The sequence below is a fragment of the Balaenoptera ricei genome, chromosome X, assembly GCF_028023285.1.
Source record: "Balaenoptera ricei isolate mBalRic1 chromosome X, mBalRic1.hap2, whole genome shotgun sequence".
Taxonomy (NCBI): Eukaryota; Metazoa; Chordata; class Mammalia; order Artiodactyla; family Balaenopteridae; genus Balaenoptera; species Balaenoptera ricei.
The window spans coordinates 38,530,168-38,542,718 of NC_082660.1; the positions used below are offsets into that span (position 1 = coordinate 38,530,168).

At 36.5% G+C, this 12,551-nt stretch overlaps 1 protein-coding gene across 9 annotated transcripts in view; it reads right to left on the reverse strand.

Moving 5' to 3' along the window:
• Positions 1 to 12,551, reverse strand: part of CASK (calcium/calmodulin dependent serine protein kinase) — a 392,163-nt gene that overhangs the window by 87,533 nt on the left and 292,079 nt on the right. For all 9 annotated transcript variants that reach the window (XM_059909976.1, XM_059909981.1, XM_059909979.1 and 6 more), the window contains exon 11: positions 5,863 to 5,984. In XM_059909976.1, the coding sequence (XP_059765959.1) occupies positions 5,863 to 5,984 (122 nt within the window). The remainder of the gene's footprint in view (positions 1 to 5,862; positions 5,985 to 12,551) is intronic.

Below are 12,551 nucleotides of genomic sequence, written 5' to 3' on the forward strand. Positions count from 1 at the left end.
TAACCTATTTAAACATCCAAACTTAACACTGTATCAGCTTACTTCTCAGACCCCAAATTGCTCAAAAACATCAAATTATTGCAGAAGTTTCATTTTTTCCCTTTTAGGAAGCTTCTGAGTTCTAAAAATAAGCTATTCCCAAATATGACTACTAATTTAATATCATCTTAAAAAAAGCAAAATAGTAAATCAAGAGTTGTAGTTTTCCAGTGTTAACTCCAAGTCAGATAGAAAAACTCTCTAACTCTCCCTAAAAAGCAGAAAAGTCATAATAAAGATGTCAATAATATAAAATATGGAGGATTAAGGACATCAATTTATTTCTAATGCAATATTTTAAAATATTATTCTATTATAAAAATTGCTTATAAATTAATATAAAAACTGCTAAATTAAGTTGCTATTGCAGTTAGTTTTTGCTTTATTAATCTAATCACCGATTATTTTTTAGGACTTCTCAGAAAAATGATCTTAATTAAGTGGGGCATCACATTTACCATGGAAACAGCAGTCTGTAACAAATGCTAACAGCTGCTCAGAGGTATGACAGATGGTGGGTGAATGTTTAAAACTTAGTTGTCAAAGTTTGGCAGAGAGAAATAAATGTGTAATTTAACAATGTTTTGTAACATTGTTGACCTACAAAATAAACATTAATTCTGTAATAGGAAAATTTCTACAAAAACTTAATAAGACTGAGAATCACCACCAAATAACATTTGCAAAATACTTTTTATCTGGAAAAAAACTCTTGATTTTTCAGCCCATCAAAAACACCTCTATCATCTCACCATCCAACGTTATCACACAGAAGTTCCAAAACTGATTCAAAATATTAGTAAAAGACATAATTACACTTTAACACCAATTCCCAAGAAAGCCTAATTAATGAACGACAGGGTAACATTTCATTATTTTAGATTTGATTTTTGTAATCTGCGCTCATACTTGAAAAATCAATTCTGGGCAAAATTAGTTTTCCATGCTGTACTGGGCTGAATATTGTCCCCTCAAAATTCATGTCGATCCGGAATCTCAGAATGTGACCTTATTTGGAAATCAGGTCTTTGCAGATGTAATTGATTAAGATGAGGTCATACTGGATTAGAGTGGGTCCTAAATCCAATGACTGAAGACATATTGAATGAATAGAATCACACACATACAGAGGAGAACGCCATGTGAAGATGGAGTCAGAGACTGGAGTAATGAAGCCAAAGAACACCAAGGATTGCAGGCAACTACCAGAGCTGGAAGAGGCAAGGAAGGATTCTTCCCTGGAGACTTGGAGGGAGCATGGCTCTGCTGACACCTGATTTAAGACTTCTAGCCTCCAGAACTGTAAGAGAATAATTTGTTATCTTAAGCCACCCCGTTTGTGGCAGCTTCAGTAAACACACTCCAAATTGTATTTTATTAAAATTGAGCTATATATTTCATATACAGACCATCACTGTACCACTGCTTTTAATTTTTGAAAGTAGACATATTGGAACAAGCTGGACCAAGCACACTTCTTCCTCAAGCCTCTTTATTTCGCCCCACAAAATGAGAAGCAGCATATGTGTGCCAGGTAGAACTGGTTGAATAGAAAATATTTAGACATTCTAGAACTATTTCTAACTACAGATTATACTAGATGTGTTTTACTAGAATTCAAATCAGAAAGCATTTCCTCCCTCAGTGGAACCACAGTATTTCTCCTTTTGTTTTAATGTAAATTCTTTCAATGTGACAGACGTTTTGTTTCCTCCAAACCAATTCTAATAACGTTTCTTTGAATTCTGAGCTTGTTACTATTTTAAAGGCATGACTAGAAAAAATAAAGTACTACATAATCTTTTATCTTCCCCAGGAACTTAATCTTGTTTCTTTTTGTCAGCTGAAAAATGATGGCTGCAAACTTAACGATTTTTAGTGTTATTGAATTAATAGGAATTATTTAAATATAATAAAGATATTTCATGAAATGGCTCAGTGGGATTAAGTAGCAATCAAGCCACGGTCCACAAAACTAGGCCACTAGGTGTCACTACTTGGAATTCTTGAAAAGGAACCAACAATGATTCTGTAAAACAATACAATCCAAATCCAAGCATGGGATATGGAACACTAGAAGAAAGAAGAATGAATGGTCAAAGTTTGAAAAGCTTCTTCTCAAGTGTTGGTCATGATCCTTTTTTTTTATGCATACCATAAGTACTGAAGTATTGAAACATTTTTTTTTAAAGATTGATTGATTGATTGATTGCTATGTTGGGTCTTCGTTTCTGTGCTAGGGCTTTCTCTAGTTGCGGCAAGCGGGGGCCACTCCTCATCGCGGTGCGCAGGCCTCTCACTATCGCGGCCCCTCCCGTTGCGGGGCACAGGCTCCAGACGCGCAGGCTCAGTAGTTGTGGCTCACGGGCCTAGTTGCTCCGCGGCATGTGGGATCTTCCCAGACCAGGGCTCGAACCCGTGTCCCCTGCATTAGCAGGCAGATTCTCAACCACTGCGCCACCAGGGAAGCCCGAAACATTTTTTTAATAGTTAGGTTTCTCTACGTGGCAGCCATTTGAACACTTCACTGATCACATTATTGAAATGTAGCCTGTTAACTCTGAAACAAGAGCTTACGGAGACATATTTAAGGGCTGTAGATCATGAGGGCATTATCTCATTCATGACGATTAAGCTTTCATTGAAGGATGGCTCAGTTTGGATCTTCAGAACCAAACGCATCCCAACACTGCCCAGGGTCAGCCTTATAGTCAGTCATTTCAGGAGAGTTCTGGGCTTCACATGTAGTGCTTGTCTGCAAAATTCTGTAAACACGGTGTCTTTTTATTGGGCACAACTCATTTTCAGCCCACCAACTCCTTTTCAAATCGAGATGCATTGGCAGGGCACATACTGATACTACAGACACTTCTTTAAGTGTAATTAATAAAAATTACAAAGGAATATAAATATAATTAATAAAAATCCAAAGGAACTTTTAAACATGTTCTTCCTCACTAAAATCTATGAATCTCTTCTGAAGTTGTAACAATGTCTACCCAAGAATGCAGCAGTTATTCAAAATAATTATTTTCAGTGAGGTCTGGCAGCCTGGCTCAGTTCCGAAGTCCAGTCTGTGTCTGAATATCTGCCCCTCCTTGTAGAAACTAGCAATGTTCTTGCATTTCCCCTGCAGTCTCAAGCTTGGTATGCTCAGATACCTTGTTACATTAAGTAAGAAAAACACAACTTTGAAAACTAATTTGGGCTACTCTTAGCCTTTAAATGACAAAAAGTCCTTGATCTAAAGGCCAGTAAATCTTAGCAATGACAACAACCACTGACTGCACTGAAATAAACCAAATCTCCATGCTCTGCTGCAGCTTCTTTCATATATCCCACTTACTAGTTCTAGTAAAGGCTGTGACTTCTGCAGAAAATTCACAATTGTCAAAACTTTCTGCATCTGGGACTTCCCTGGCAGTCCAGTGGTTAAGACTACGCACTTCCACTGCAGAGGGCGCAGGTTCGAACCCTGGTTGGGGAACTCCCGCATGCCGTGCTGTGGTGCGGCCAAAAAAACAAACAAAAACAAAAAACAAAAAAAACCTTTCTGCATCATATGAAACAATGATAAAGAAGAGTAGATATTTAAATAGCCAATGAAAAGAGGTCAAACTCTAATTCAAATAACACATTAACAATAATAATGATGACAACGAAGGAGGAGAAAATGGAAGGCTAGGAGCTATCCACAAAACAGAACGAATTTCAAGGGCTTTTTGGTGTCCAAGGAAAGTAACAAGTTACCTGAAATAAACTTAATCTGAAACGTCCTCAAATTACTCAGGACAAATTACACTAAAGAGAAAACCCATTTCCTTATCTTCCTGAGCACATTTTTTATCTTTACTGAAGTATAATTGACAAATACAATTGTAATATATTTAAAGTATACAACATGATGATTTGATAAATGTATACATTGTGAAAGGATTCTCACAATCAAGTTAATTAGCACATCCATAACTTCACATATTTATCTTTTTTTGATGAGAATACTTAAGTTCTATTCTCTTAGCAAATTTCAATTATAAAATGCGATGTTAACTATAGTCACCACGCTATACATTAGATCCTCTGACCTTATTTATCTTATAACTGAAAGTCTGTACCCTTTTACCAACTTCTCCCCAATTTCCCCCACCTCCCAGCCTGGGCAACCATCATTCCACTTTGTTTCTATGAGCTTGACTTTTTTTTAAGATTACGCACATAACTGATACCATGCAGTATTTGTCTTTCTCTATCTGGCTTATTTCACTTAGTACATTTTAAAACTATTTCCCAGTTCTCTTGCATCTAGGTAAGCATGTAACTAGTACTTGTCAATGGAATATGGACAACTGTAATACAGGCCACTTCCAACCTTGACCCTGCAAAATTCTCCATTTTTTCTCATCTGCTGGCTGGGTGCAAAGGATGCAGTGGAAGATTCCAAAACCTTGAGAGGCGGCAGAATCACAAAGTGGAAGAAGCCTGGATCCCTGAATGCCTCTGTGGAAGAGACTCTTCCTGCTCCTCCCCTCCTCATCTACCTGCATTGGACTGTGATGTGAGAAAGAAATAAACTTCTATTCCGGTAAGCCACTCAAATTTTAGGATTGCATGCTGTAGCAGTTAGTCCTGAATTAATACACACACTATTTAAAAAGCCTAACTAATTAAAAAATAATAATTAATTTGATTTGACCAAATCTATGGATAGAAGCAACTGTTAGATACCTATGACTGCACTCAGTGTGAAGTTGAAACATACTGTGACACTCTTAGCTTAGCTTTTCCCAAACTGGTCCTTACCAATTCGACAGGATTGTGAATAAAAGTTCTCTGCCCAAATTAGTTTGAGAAATGCTATTAGAGTTAATCAGGTTTCTTTGCTATAGGACATCTTAGAGCTGCTATATACTAACACCCATTGTGAATTCGTATAAAAGGAATAAAGAATGCAGCATTTTCCAAACTTATATAGTCAATAAATAATTTAACCAATAAATTTAAGATCTACTCCCTGCTCTCGAATGGCAAGACCCACCACTACCTCCCAGAGCAATGCTCTGTAGAATACATTCTGGGAAATTTTGCTTTAGTTTAATCCGTGTCATATGGTTGATTAATCAGAGTGAGCACCAAAAAGTTCTAGACATCCCAAAGCAAAATAATTCTCTTATTAAGGGAAGATTTTTCTTGTAAAAAGACTTATATGTACTAGTAGACTAATATGTACGCTAAGAAAGTTTTCACTGCTGAAGTTAAGCAAGTTCTATAAGAAAGGTATTTTACTTAAAATGTGACTGAAATGAAGGCAGATGTGAACTGTCAGCTCCTGACTTTTCCTTGTATCTGTCAGTGGAGCCTGTCATATTTAATGATGGAATATATTCTTATGTTTTAAGGAGAAGACACTGAGTTTATGAAAACCAGCAACGTTAAGTATGAAATGTGTATGTGAATACAGTCCATTGCACAATATCTTACTTTTCTTTCTCCTATATTCATGTTTGAGGTGCAATGTTTGAAAACAATGTTTAAAAGCAATAAAAGGTAATCACAGCTAAGATCAATGGATTCTTCTAATACAAACACATATATAAAATATATAACTTTTTCCACTGTGACTTGTTAGGCTATACTGCATCTGTACCATATATAAGATACTATATTTCAGTTATGAATCTACGATGGATGACTTCCCACATTTCTCACAGACTCAAGGCAACTGAAAAAGGACTGTTATGATGGACATTTGGATATTCATGTAAAGTAAAACGGTATGGTAAATATTCAATTTACCCAAAAAAATTAATAAAAAGAAAGACTTACATCTAGTAGTGTGTGAAGATGCTGATCCTGGAAAACACTGTGTAGGAAATCTAAGTCCTTTTCACTGCAGTCTGTAAGTGCATGAATTTCTTCCAGGCTGTCCAGCACCTGTGAGACTGCTCCTAAGGGGAACAAACAGAAACAGCCAGTAGAGAAAGTCAATGTCAAACTAACCTTCATAAGCTAAATGTTACACCTCAGAACTGTGGGCTAACAGACAGAATTTCAAAGGTTCAGGTCTTTACTGAAAAATAGACTTAAATGCGTTTCCTATCACTTAAGGATAGAGTATTTGCAGTGAGTTTATGTTCTTAACAATGTATTTGTGTGTTCCTCATTTTTCAAAGTAAATTGAATCTTGTCTTACTTGAATTAAGGAAATTCATCAACTATAACTGAGCTACTAGAAGATCTGGGTGCAGAACGTTATATCAATACATCAGAAACAGAGTGTGGGTTCCAATGACCCCATGATGTTTTGAAATATTACAGAAGTAACATAGGTGGCCATTTCACACAGGTGCATTCCATCAAGAACGGAAGGCAAAGTTGGCTGTAGATCTGAGGGACAAACCTTCAACTGGGAGCTCCTGCTGTGTAAAATAGGCTTCTTAGGATTTTTAAGGCTCAAACTTAAGTTAACAAAAATCCCACTCCACTCTTTCTCCTTCCTTTACATACAAAGTCAAGGGAACCAAGTTGTTCTTAGTCTATTGGGCCCCTTTTTATTCAGAGGACAAAGACAAAGGGTAGGTATACTGACTGACACTTTCAAATACCATATTAGATACTAGGGGAAATCATTTTTGCAGGGCAGTGTGGTCACTTTCTTTAAATTTCCTCTAATAACCAGGAATCCAGAGAGGTAGCAGCAGGGAGAAATACACACTGAGTAGTAACAAAGTCACTTAGCCTTAAAGAAATGATTAGCCAATTTTACTTTGCAGACAACATGCACATACACACTTCAGAGAAAGAAAAGCACCCTGAGAGGCTACGCTTCAGAACGTTTAGTGTACACAGTGTCAGGGACATTCTAACAATAAGTGCCTCGCTGCACATGTAACTCTTAGATTCATAGTTTTCAACCAGAAGCAATTTTGCCCCTCAGGGGGACATTTGGCAATGTCTGGAGACACTTTTGGTTGTCACAACTGTGGTGGTGGTCGGAGTGAGGAGATAGGTTGTGCTACTGTCATCTAGTGGGTAGAGGCCTGGGATGCTATTAAACATCCTCCAATGCCCAAGATGGCTCCCCAACAAGAATGAATTATGTAGCCCAAAACGTCAATAGTGCTGAAGTAGAGAAACTGCTTTACATAAAGATAAAAATTTTGAATCTTTCTGTTCTGGAACTCTATGCTGTTTCTAGTTACTTTTGGTCTTGGACCTCATCCATTCACATGCACTTATTGGTGAGAATGTAAATTAGTACCACTTTTCCAGAAAGCAATCTGGTAATTTATATCAAAGAGCCTTAAAAATGCTCATGCACTTTGATTCAGTAATTCCATTTACAAAAACCTACATTAAGGAAAAAATAGGAAATGTAGAAAAAGCTTTATGTGTAAGGATATCTATCATATAAAATGGATAAATATCTAATAATTAGGGAATGATTACATAAATTATAGAACATCCATATAATGGAATATATAGCCACATGAAAATTGTTTTTGAAGAATTTTAAAGACAGAGAAATCTGCATGATAGAAAATTCAAGAAGGCAGAATGCAAAACCTCATAAACTATATATCCCCAATTATAAGTGAAAAAAATATATTTACAAATTCAGAAAAAAACCCCAACAGAATGAAAAATACCGAAAAGGTAATAGTAGTTATGTTTATTTTCCTATTTATAGTTCATTCTGTTTTTGTCCATATGTTCCAAGGTTTCTACAATGGACAAAAAAAAAGCTGCTATATAAGCAACTGCTTTTTGCAGTATTTAATTACGTTAAAAATCTGGGGCTTAAGACACACATCAAGTGGTTATCCACATGGGAATTACTGTAGCTAACTTTTTAAAAATTTGACTTTTTATTTTGAGATAATTGTAGATTAACATGCAGTTGTAAGAAATAGTACAGAAAGAGCTCATGTAACCTTCACCCAGGTTCCCCCAATGGTAACATCTTGTAAAACTGTCATATATCATAACCAGGATATTGACATTGATATAGTCAAGCTACAGAATATTTCCATCACCACAAGGATCCTTCATGTTGCCTTTTTATAACTGCAATAATTTCCCTCCTGCCCTTCCCCCTCCTAACCCCTGGCAACTACTAACCTGTTCTCCATTTCTATAAATTTGTCATTTCAAGGATGCTATATAAATGAAACAATACAATATGTAACCTTTGGGGACTGGCTTTTTTGACTCAGCATAATTCTCTGGAGATTCATCCAGGTTGTTGCATATATCAATAGTTTAATCCTTTTTATTCTTGGGTAGTATTCCATGGCAGGGAGGTACCACAATTTCTTCCCCCCCCCCCCCATCGTCACCCAACCTTTGGAAAAGGGTATTTTATTTAATTTATTTTTTTAAGATCTTTATTGGAGTATAATTGCTTTACAATGGTGTGTTAGTTTCTGCTGTATAACAAAGTGAATCAGCTATACGTATACATATATCCCCATAACCCCTCCCTCTTGCGTCTCCCTCCCACCCTCCCTATCCCACCCCTCTAGGTGATCACAAAGCACCGAGCTGATCTCCTTGTGCTATGCGGCTGCTTCCCACTAGCTATCTGTTTTACATTTGATAGTGTATATATGTCCATGCCACTCTCTCACTTCATCCCAGCTTACCCTTCCCCCTCCCCGTGTCCTCAAGTCCATTCTCTATGTTTGCGTCTTTATTCCTGTCCTGCCCCTAGGTTCTTCAGAACCTTTTTTTTTTCTGATTCCATATATATGTGTTAGCATACGGTATTTGTTTTTCTCTTTCTGACTTACTTCACTCTAGATGACAGTCTCTAGGTCCATCCACCTCACTACAAGTAACTCAATTTCGTTTCTTTTTTATGGCTGAGTAATATTCCATTGTACATATGTGCCACATCTTCTTTATCCATTCATCTGTCGATGGACACTTAGGTTGCTTCCATGTCCTGGCTATTGTAAATAGAGCTGCAATGAACATTGTGGGGATGTACCACAATTTGATCATTCATCTGTTGATGGGGCTGTGGATACTTTTAAATTTTGAATAATTACACATACCAGGCTATTGGTATTCTTTCACTGAAAATATTAAGTGGATACTAAGTGGAATAAAAAAGGTACAAGGCAGAAACCAGTCCTCATTTCCCCTGCTATTCCTGAAAATGTATTAACCTAATCCACTTCCTTCTACCTGCTCTTCTCAGGACTTTTACTTTGTTCTGAGTAGGAAAAAAAAAATCTGGAAATTAGTTAAAAGTCAGCTCTCTTGTCCCTTATTAAAAGCCTTGGAAAGCAAGATATGATGTAAAGATATTAGTCCCAAATATCCCACTGAGCCCCTGACCCCAGCACATCATCAACAGGAGAATTAAATGATGCCAGGTTTATAAAGTTACTAAAGCTAGTTCTAAGCTTCTGGATTAACTGCAACAACAAAAATATTAATGAAATGTGGGGTTTTTTTGTATATTAAAAAAATTCAACAGATAGCACAGAAAGCTAATGATCATTTTCACTTAGTTACCTTAGTGGAATCTTATCTAGTTTTTATTGTCTCTATCCAGCACTGCTTATGCTGATATATAATCGAGGTAGTAGTTTATTAATACTATAAGATTAAAATAAAACAACCTTGTATCTAGCGAATACTAAGATGGAAAGTCTAACCACTGGGAAGCAATTTTGGCTGTACCCGATCAGGGACGTATCATTTGTTGGTCTGTGAATTCCCAAAGCTCTGCAATTCCTGTCCTACCAGCACTACCCTACCTTTGCATTTGCTCACTCTTCGTTTCTGTGCTGTGAGGTCCTTAAGGCAGGTGGATATTTGATCCATTTTATTACATCCACAAAGTATGCCTTGAATTAATTAAGTACCAAAGAAACAACAATAGCAGCTCCCAATTAGTAAGTGTTTGTTATGGGTCAGGCATATCCCCAGGACAACACAGTAAAGTAAATATAGTACCTGACCTTTCCAGATGATAGGGAACTGAGGTTCAGAGAGGTCAAGGAAGGTCACAGCTGAAGTGGTACAGCCAGGACTCAACCCCAGTGTGTCTGGATCCAAAGTGTACGCTCTTCTTGACTTACTACAGTAACTGGCCGTACTAGGAAACATAGGGGGAACCTTCAACAAGAAGTGACGTGTGGTTTATGCATGGTTATGGAGGTTAGAAAAGAACTTGAACCCTACTGGGCCAGACAATAACCAAAACCTTTACCAAATGTTCCTGCTTTTTGCCAGGTGTGAGGCAGGGGCTTCAGGGAAAACAGGTATGATCCCTGGTCTCAAGGAAAGGGCTCTCAGGCTGGTGTGTGAAGTAGGCATACTATACCCTGAAGCAAACAATAGAGGAGAGATAAAAAATAAAGTGGTACAGAAATAGGGCTGCCCAGGGAGGAGCTGGGACAGTCTCAGAGAAGAGGTGGATTAGCAGGAATTCAACACCTCCACCTAGGTTTCCAATCTGCTCTGGCAGACCCAGTGGATGCTTTGCTGGAAAGCACAAAGGCATCTATTGCCTGTGTCTCTAGTAGGCAAGACCCACCAGGTCAACAGGTCTATTTAATTTCCTTGGATCTGTCACCTTTTCTGAACTGATTTATAGTCTTATCTTGTACCCAAATGTGATTAACTTTGTAGGTTTTCAATCATGAAGGGAAGCATTTCCACAGGTGTACTCAAGTTGCCTATTTCAAGCTCTGAAAAGTGCCCCTAATTTAAAGTTTCTGGAATTAGCTAGGAAAATTACAGTTTTTATTCAATTTCTCCTTTGTCTTTTCATATTGAATAAACATATATATTTGGTCTAACCTCAAAATCTTTCTTTACCCTTGATCGTTTTAACACTTCCTACTGACACCTCTTCTAGGTTTCGTTATTTCCTTGAGTATGACCAGCAGAACCATATCTCACAGATGCGTACGATTGATATCCGCAGTTCAACACACCAAGCCCATGTAAAAATCTCATAATTTTTCAATTCATTATAAAATATAAATGTACACAAAGACATTTCTGGGGCTTTTCCATTGCTATTGTTTTAAACACAGAGGCAGTAGTAATAATTAATACAACACAACACAACACAACACAACACACACAAGCTCTTAAGCTGTTACTAGTATTTATTTTGCTGATCAATACTGTCATATCTGAAAGAGCTATTGACTTTCCTCAAAAACTGAAAAGGATGTTTTTCTCTATAAAACCACTGAATAAACTTGTAACTGTCTTAAAAAAAAAACACAATAGTACACAAGTTCACCTCAGAGGGCAATTTATCTAATGGCAGGACTGTAGGTATTCTATTCACTTTTGTATTCCAGGCTGCATTTTGCAGCATGCTTTGTACAAAAAGACACAATAAAATAGGTTCGATTAAAATGATTGTTTTCTGAGCAAATTCTAAAGAATTGCAAATAAAATATTATAATGAGAAATATGTAACCACTGAAAACAGTTTATTTTATAGCAGTTTCCTCCAAGTCACAATGAAAATTATTTTAATACTTATATTTGTGTAACAGTTTATGATTTCCAAAGTGCTTTTCACACTTATTATCTTATGTGATTCCACAATAACCCTGTCCTGTAGACAAGTGTATTTATATTTGAAAAATCAGACGCTCATTGGGGTTAAATGACTGTGGAGCCACAGCAGTGAGTACGAGAGTGAGTCTTAGAACCCAGGTCTCTAACACCTAGTCCTTCCACTACAGACTGGTCCCTCCTGAAACCATGTTTTACCCTCAGCAACACACCTGAATAATGTGCATTTGGTAATGAGATGATATCCAATTTCTATTTTCTTTTTGATCTGAATTTTGTTTACCATATAAGGTTTATTTTCTTAGGCTTTGGTCCAAACTTTCACAATGATAAATTTATTAGAAAGTAATCAAGCCCTGTCTTCAGAATAGTATTTTGCTTTAACTTTTGCATAATTCATTTGGTAATCAAGTTTGTATCTAAAAATTAGGTTGATAATCATACATTTTAACTTTGAACATTTCTACTTTTTCCAAGAATCTCACTGATACTTTCTAAAAAGTTTTCTACTACTGTTATGAAGTAATAATCAAAAGAAGCATAAATACGTCACCTGTTTTAAAAATGTTTTCTGAGTCTATTTCTTTAAAGAGAAATATGCTTTAAAGGTCAATAAAACTTTGAGTCTAGAACAGTTTCATTACAAGAGTGGAAAAGTCTCATAAAAAAGTTGACTGAGTAAAAATAACCTGAAAGGAGGACAGAAAAATAAATAGTAGAATGTTTAAAACGTTCTCAGTGTCAAAGTAGGTTGAGTCTGTCTTAAAACTATTTCCCCCTAGCTTTACTATGAAAAGTTTCAAACATATGGAAAGTTGAGAGAACTATACTCACCACCTAGATTCTACAATTAACAGTTTGTGATATTTGCTTTATCACATATCTATCCACACATCAATTCATCTTATTTTTCATTCATCTCAAAATAAGTGGCAGATGGTCAACATCAGTACACTTCA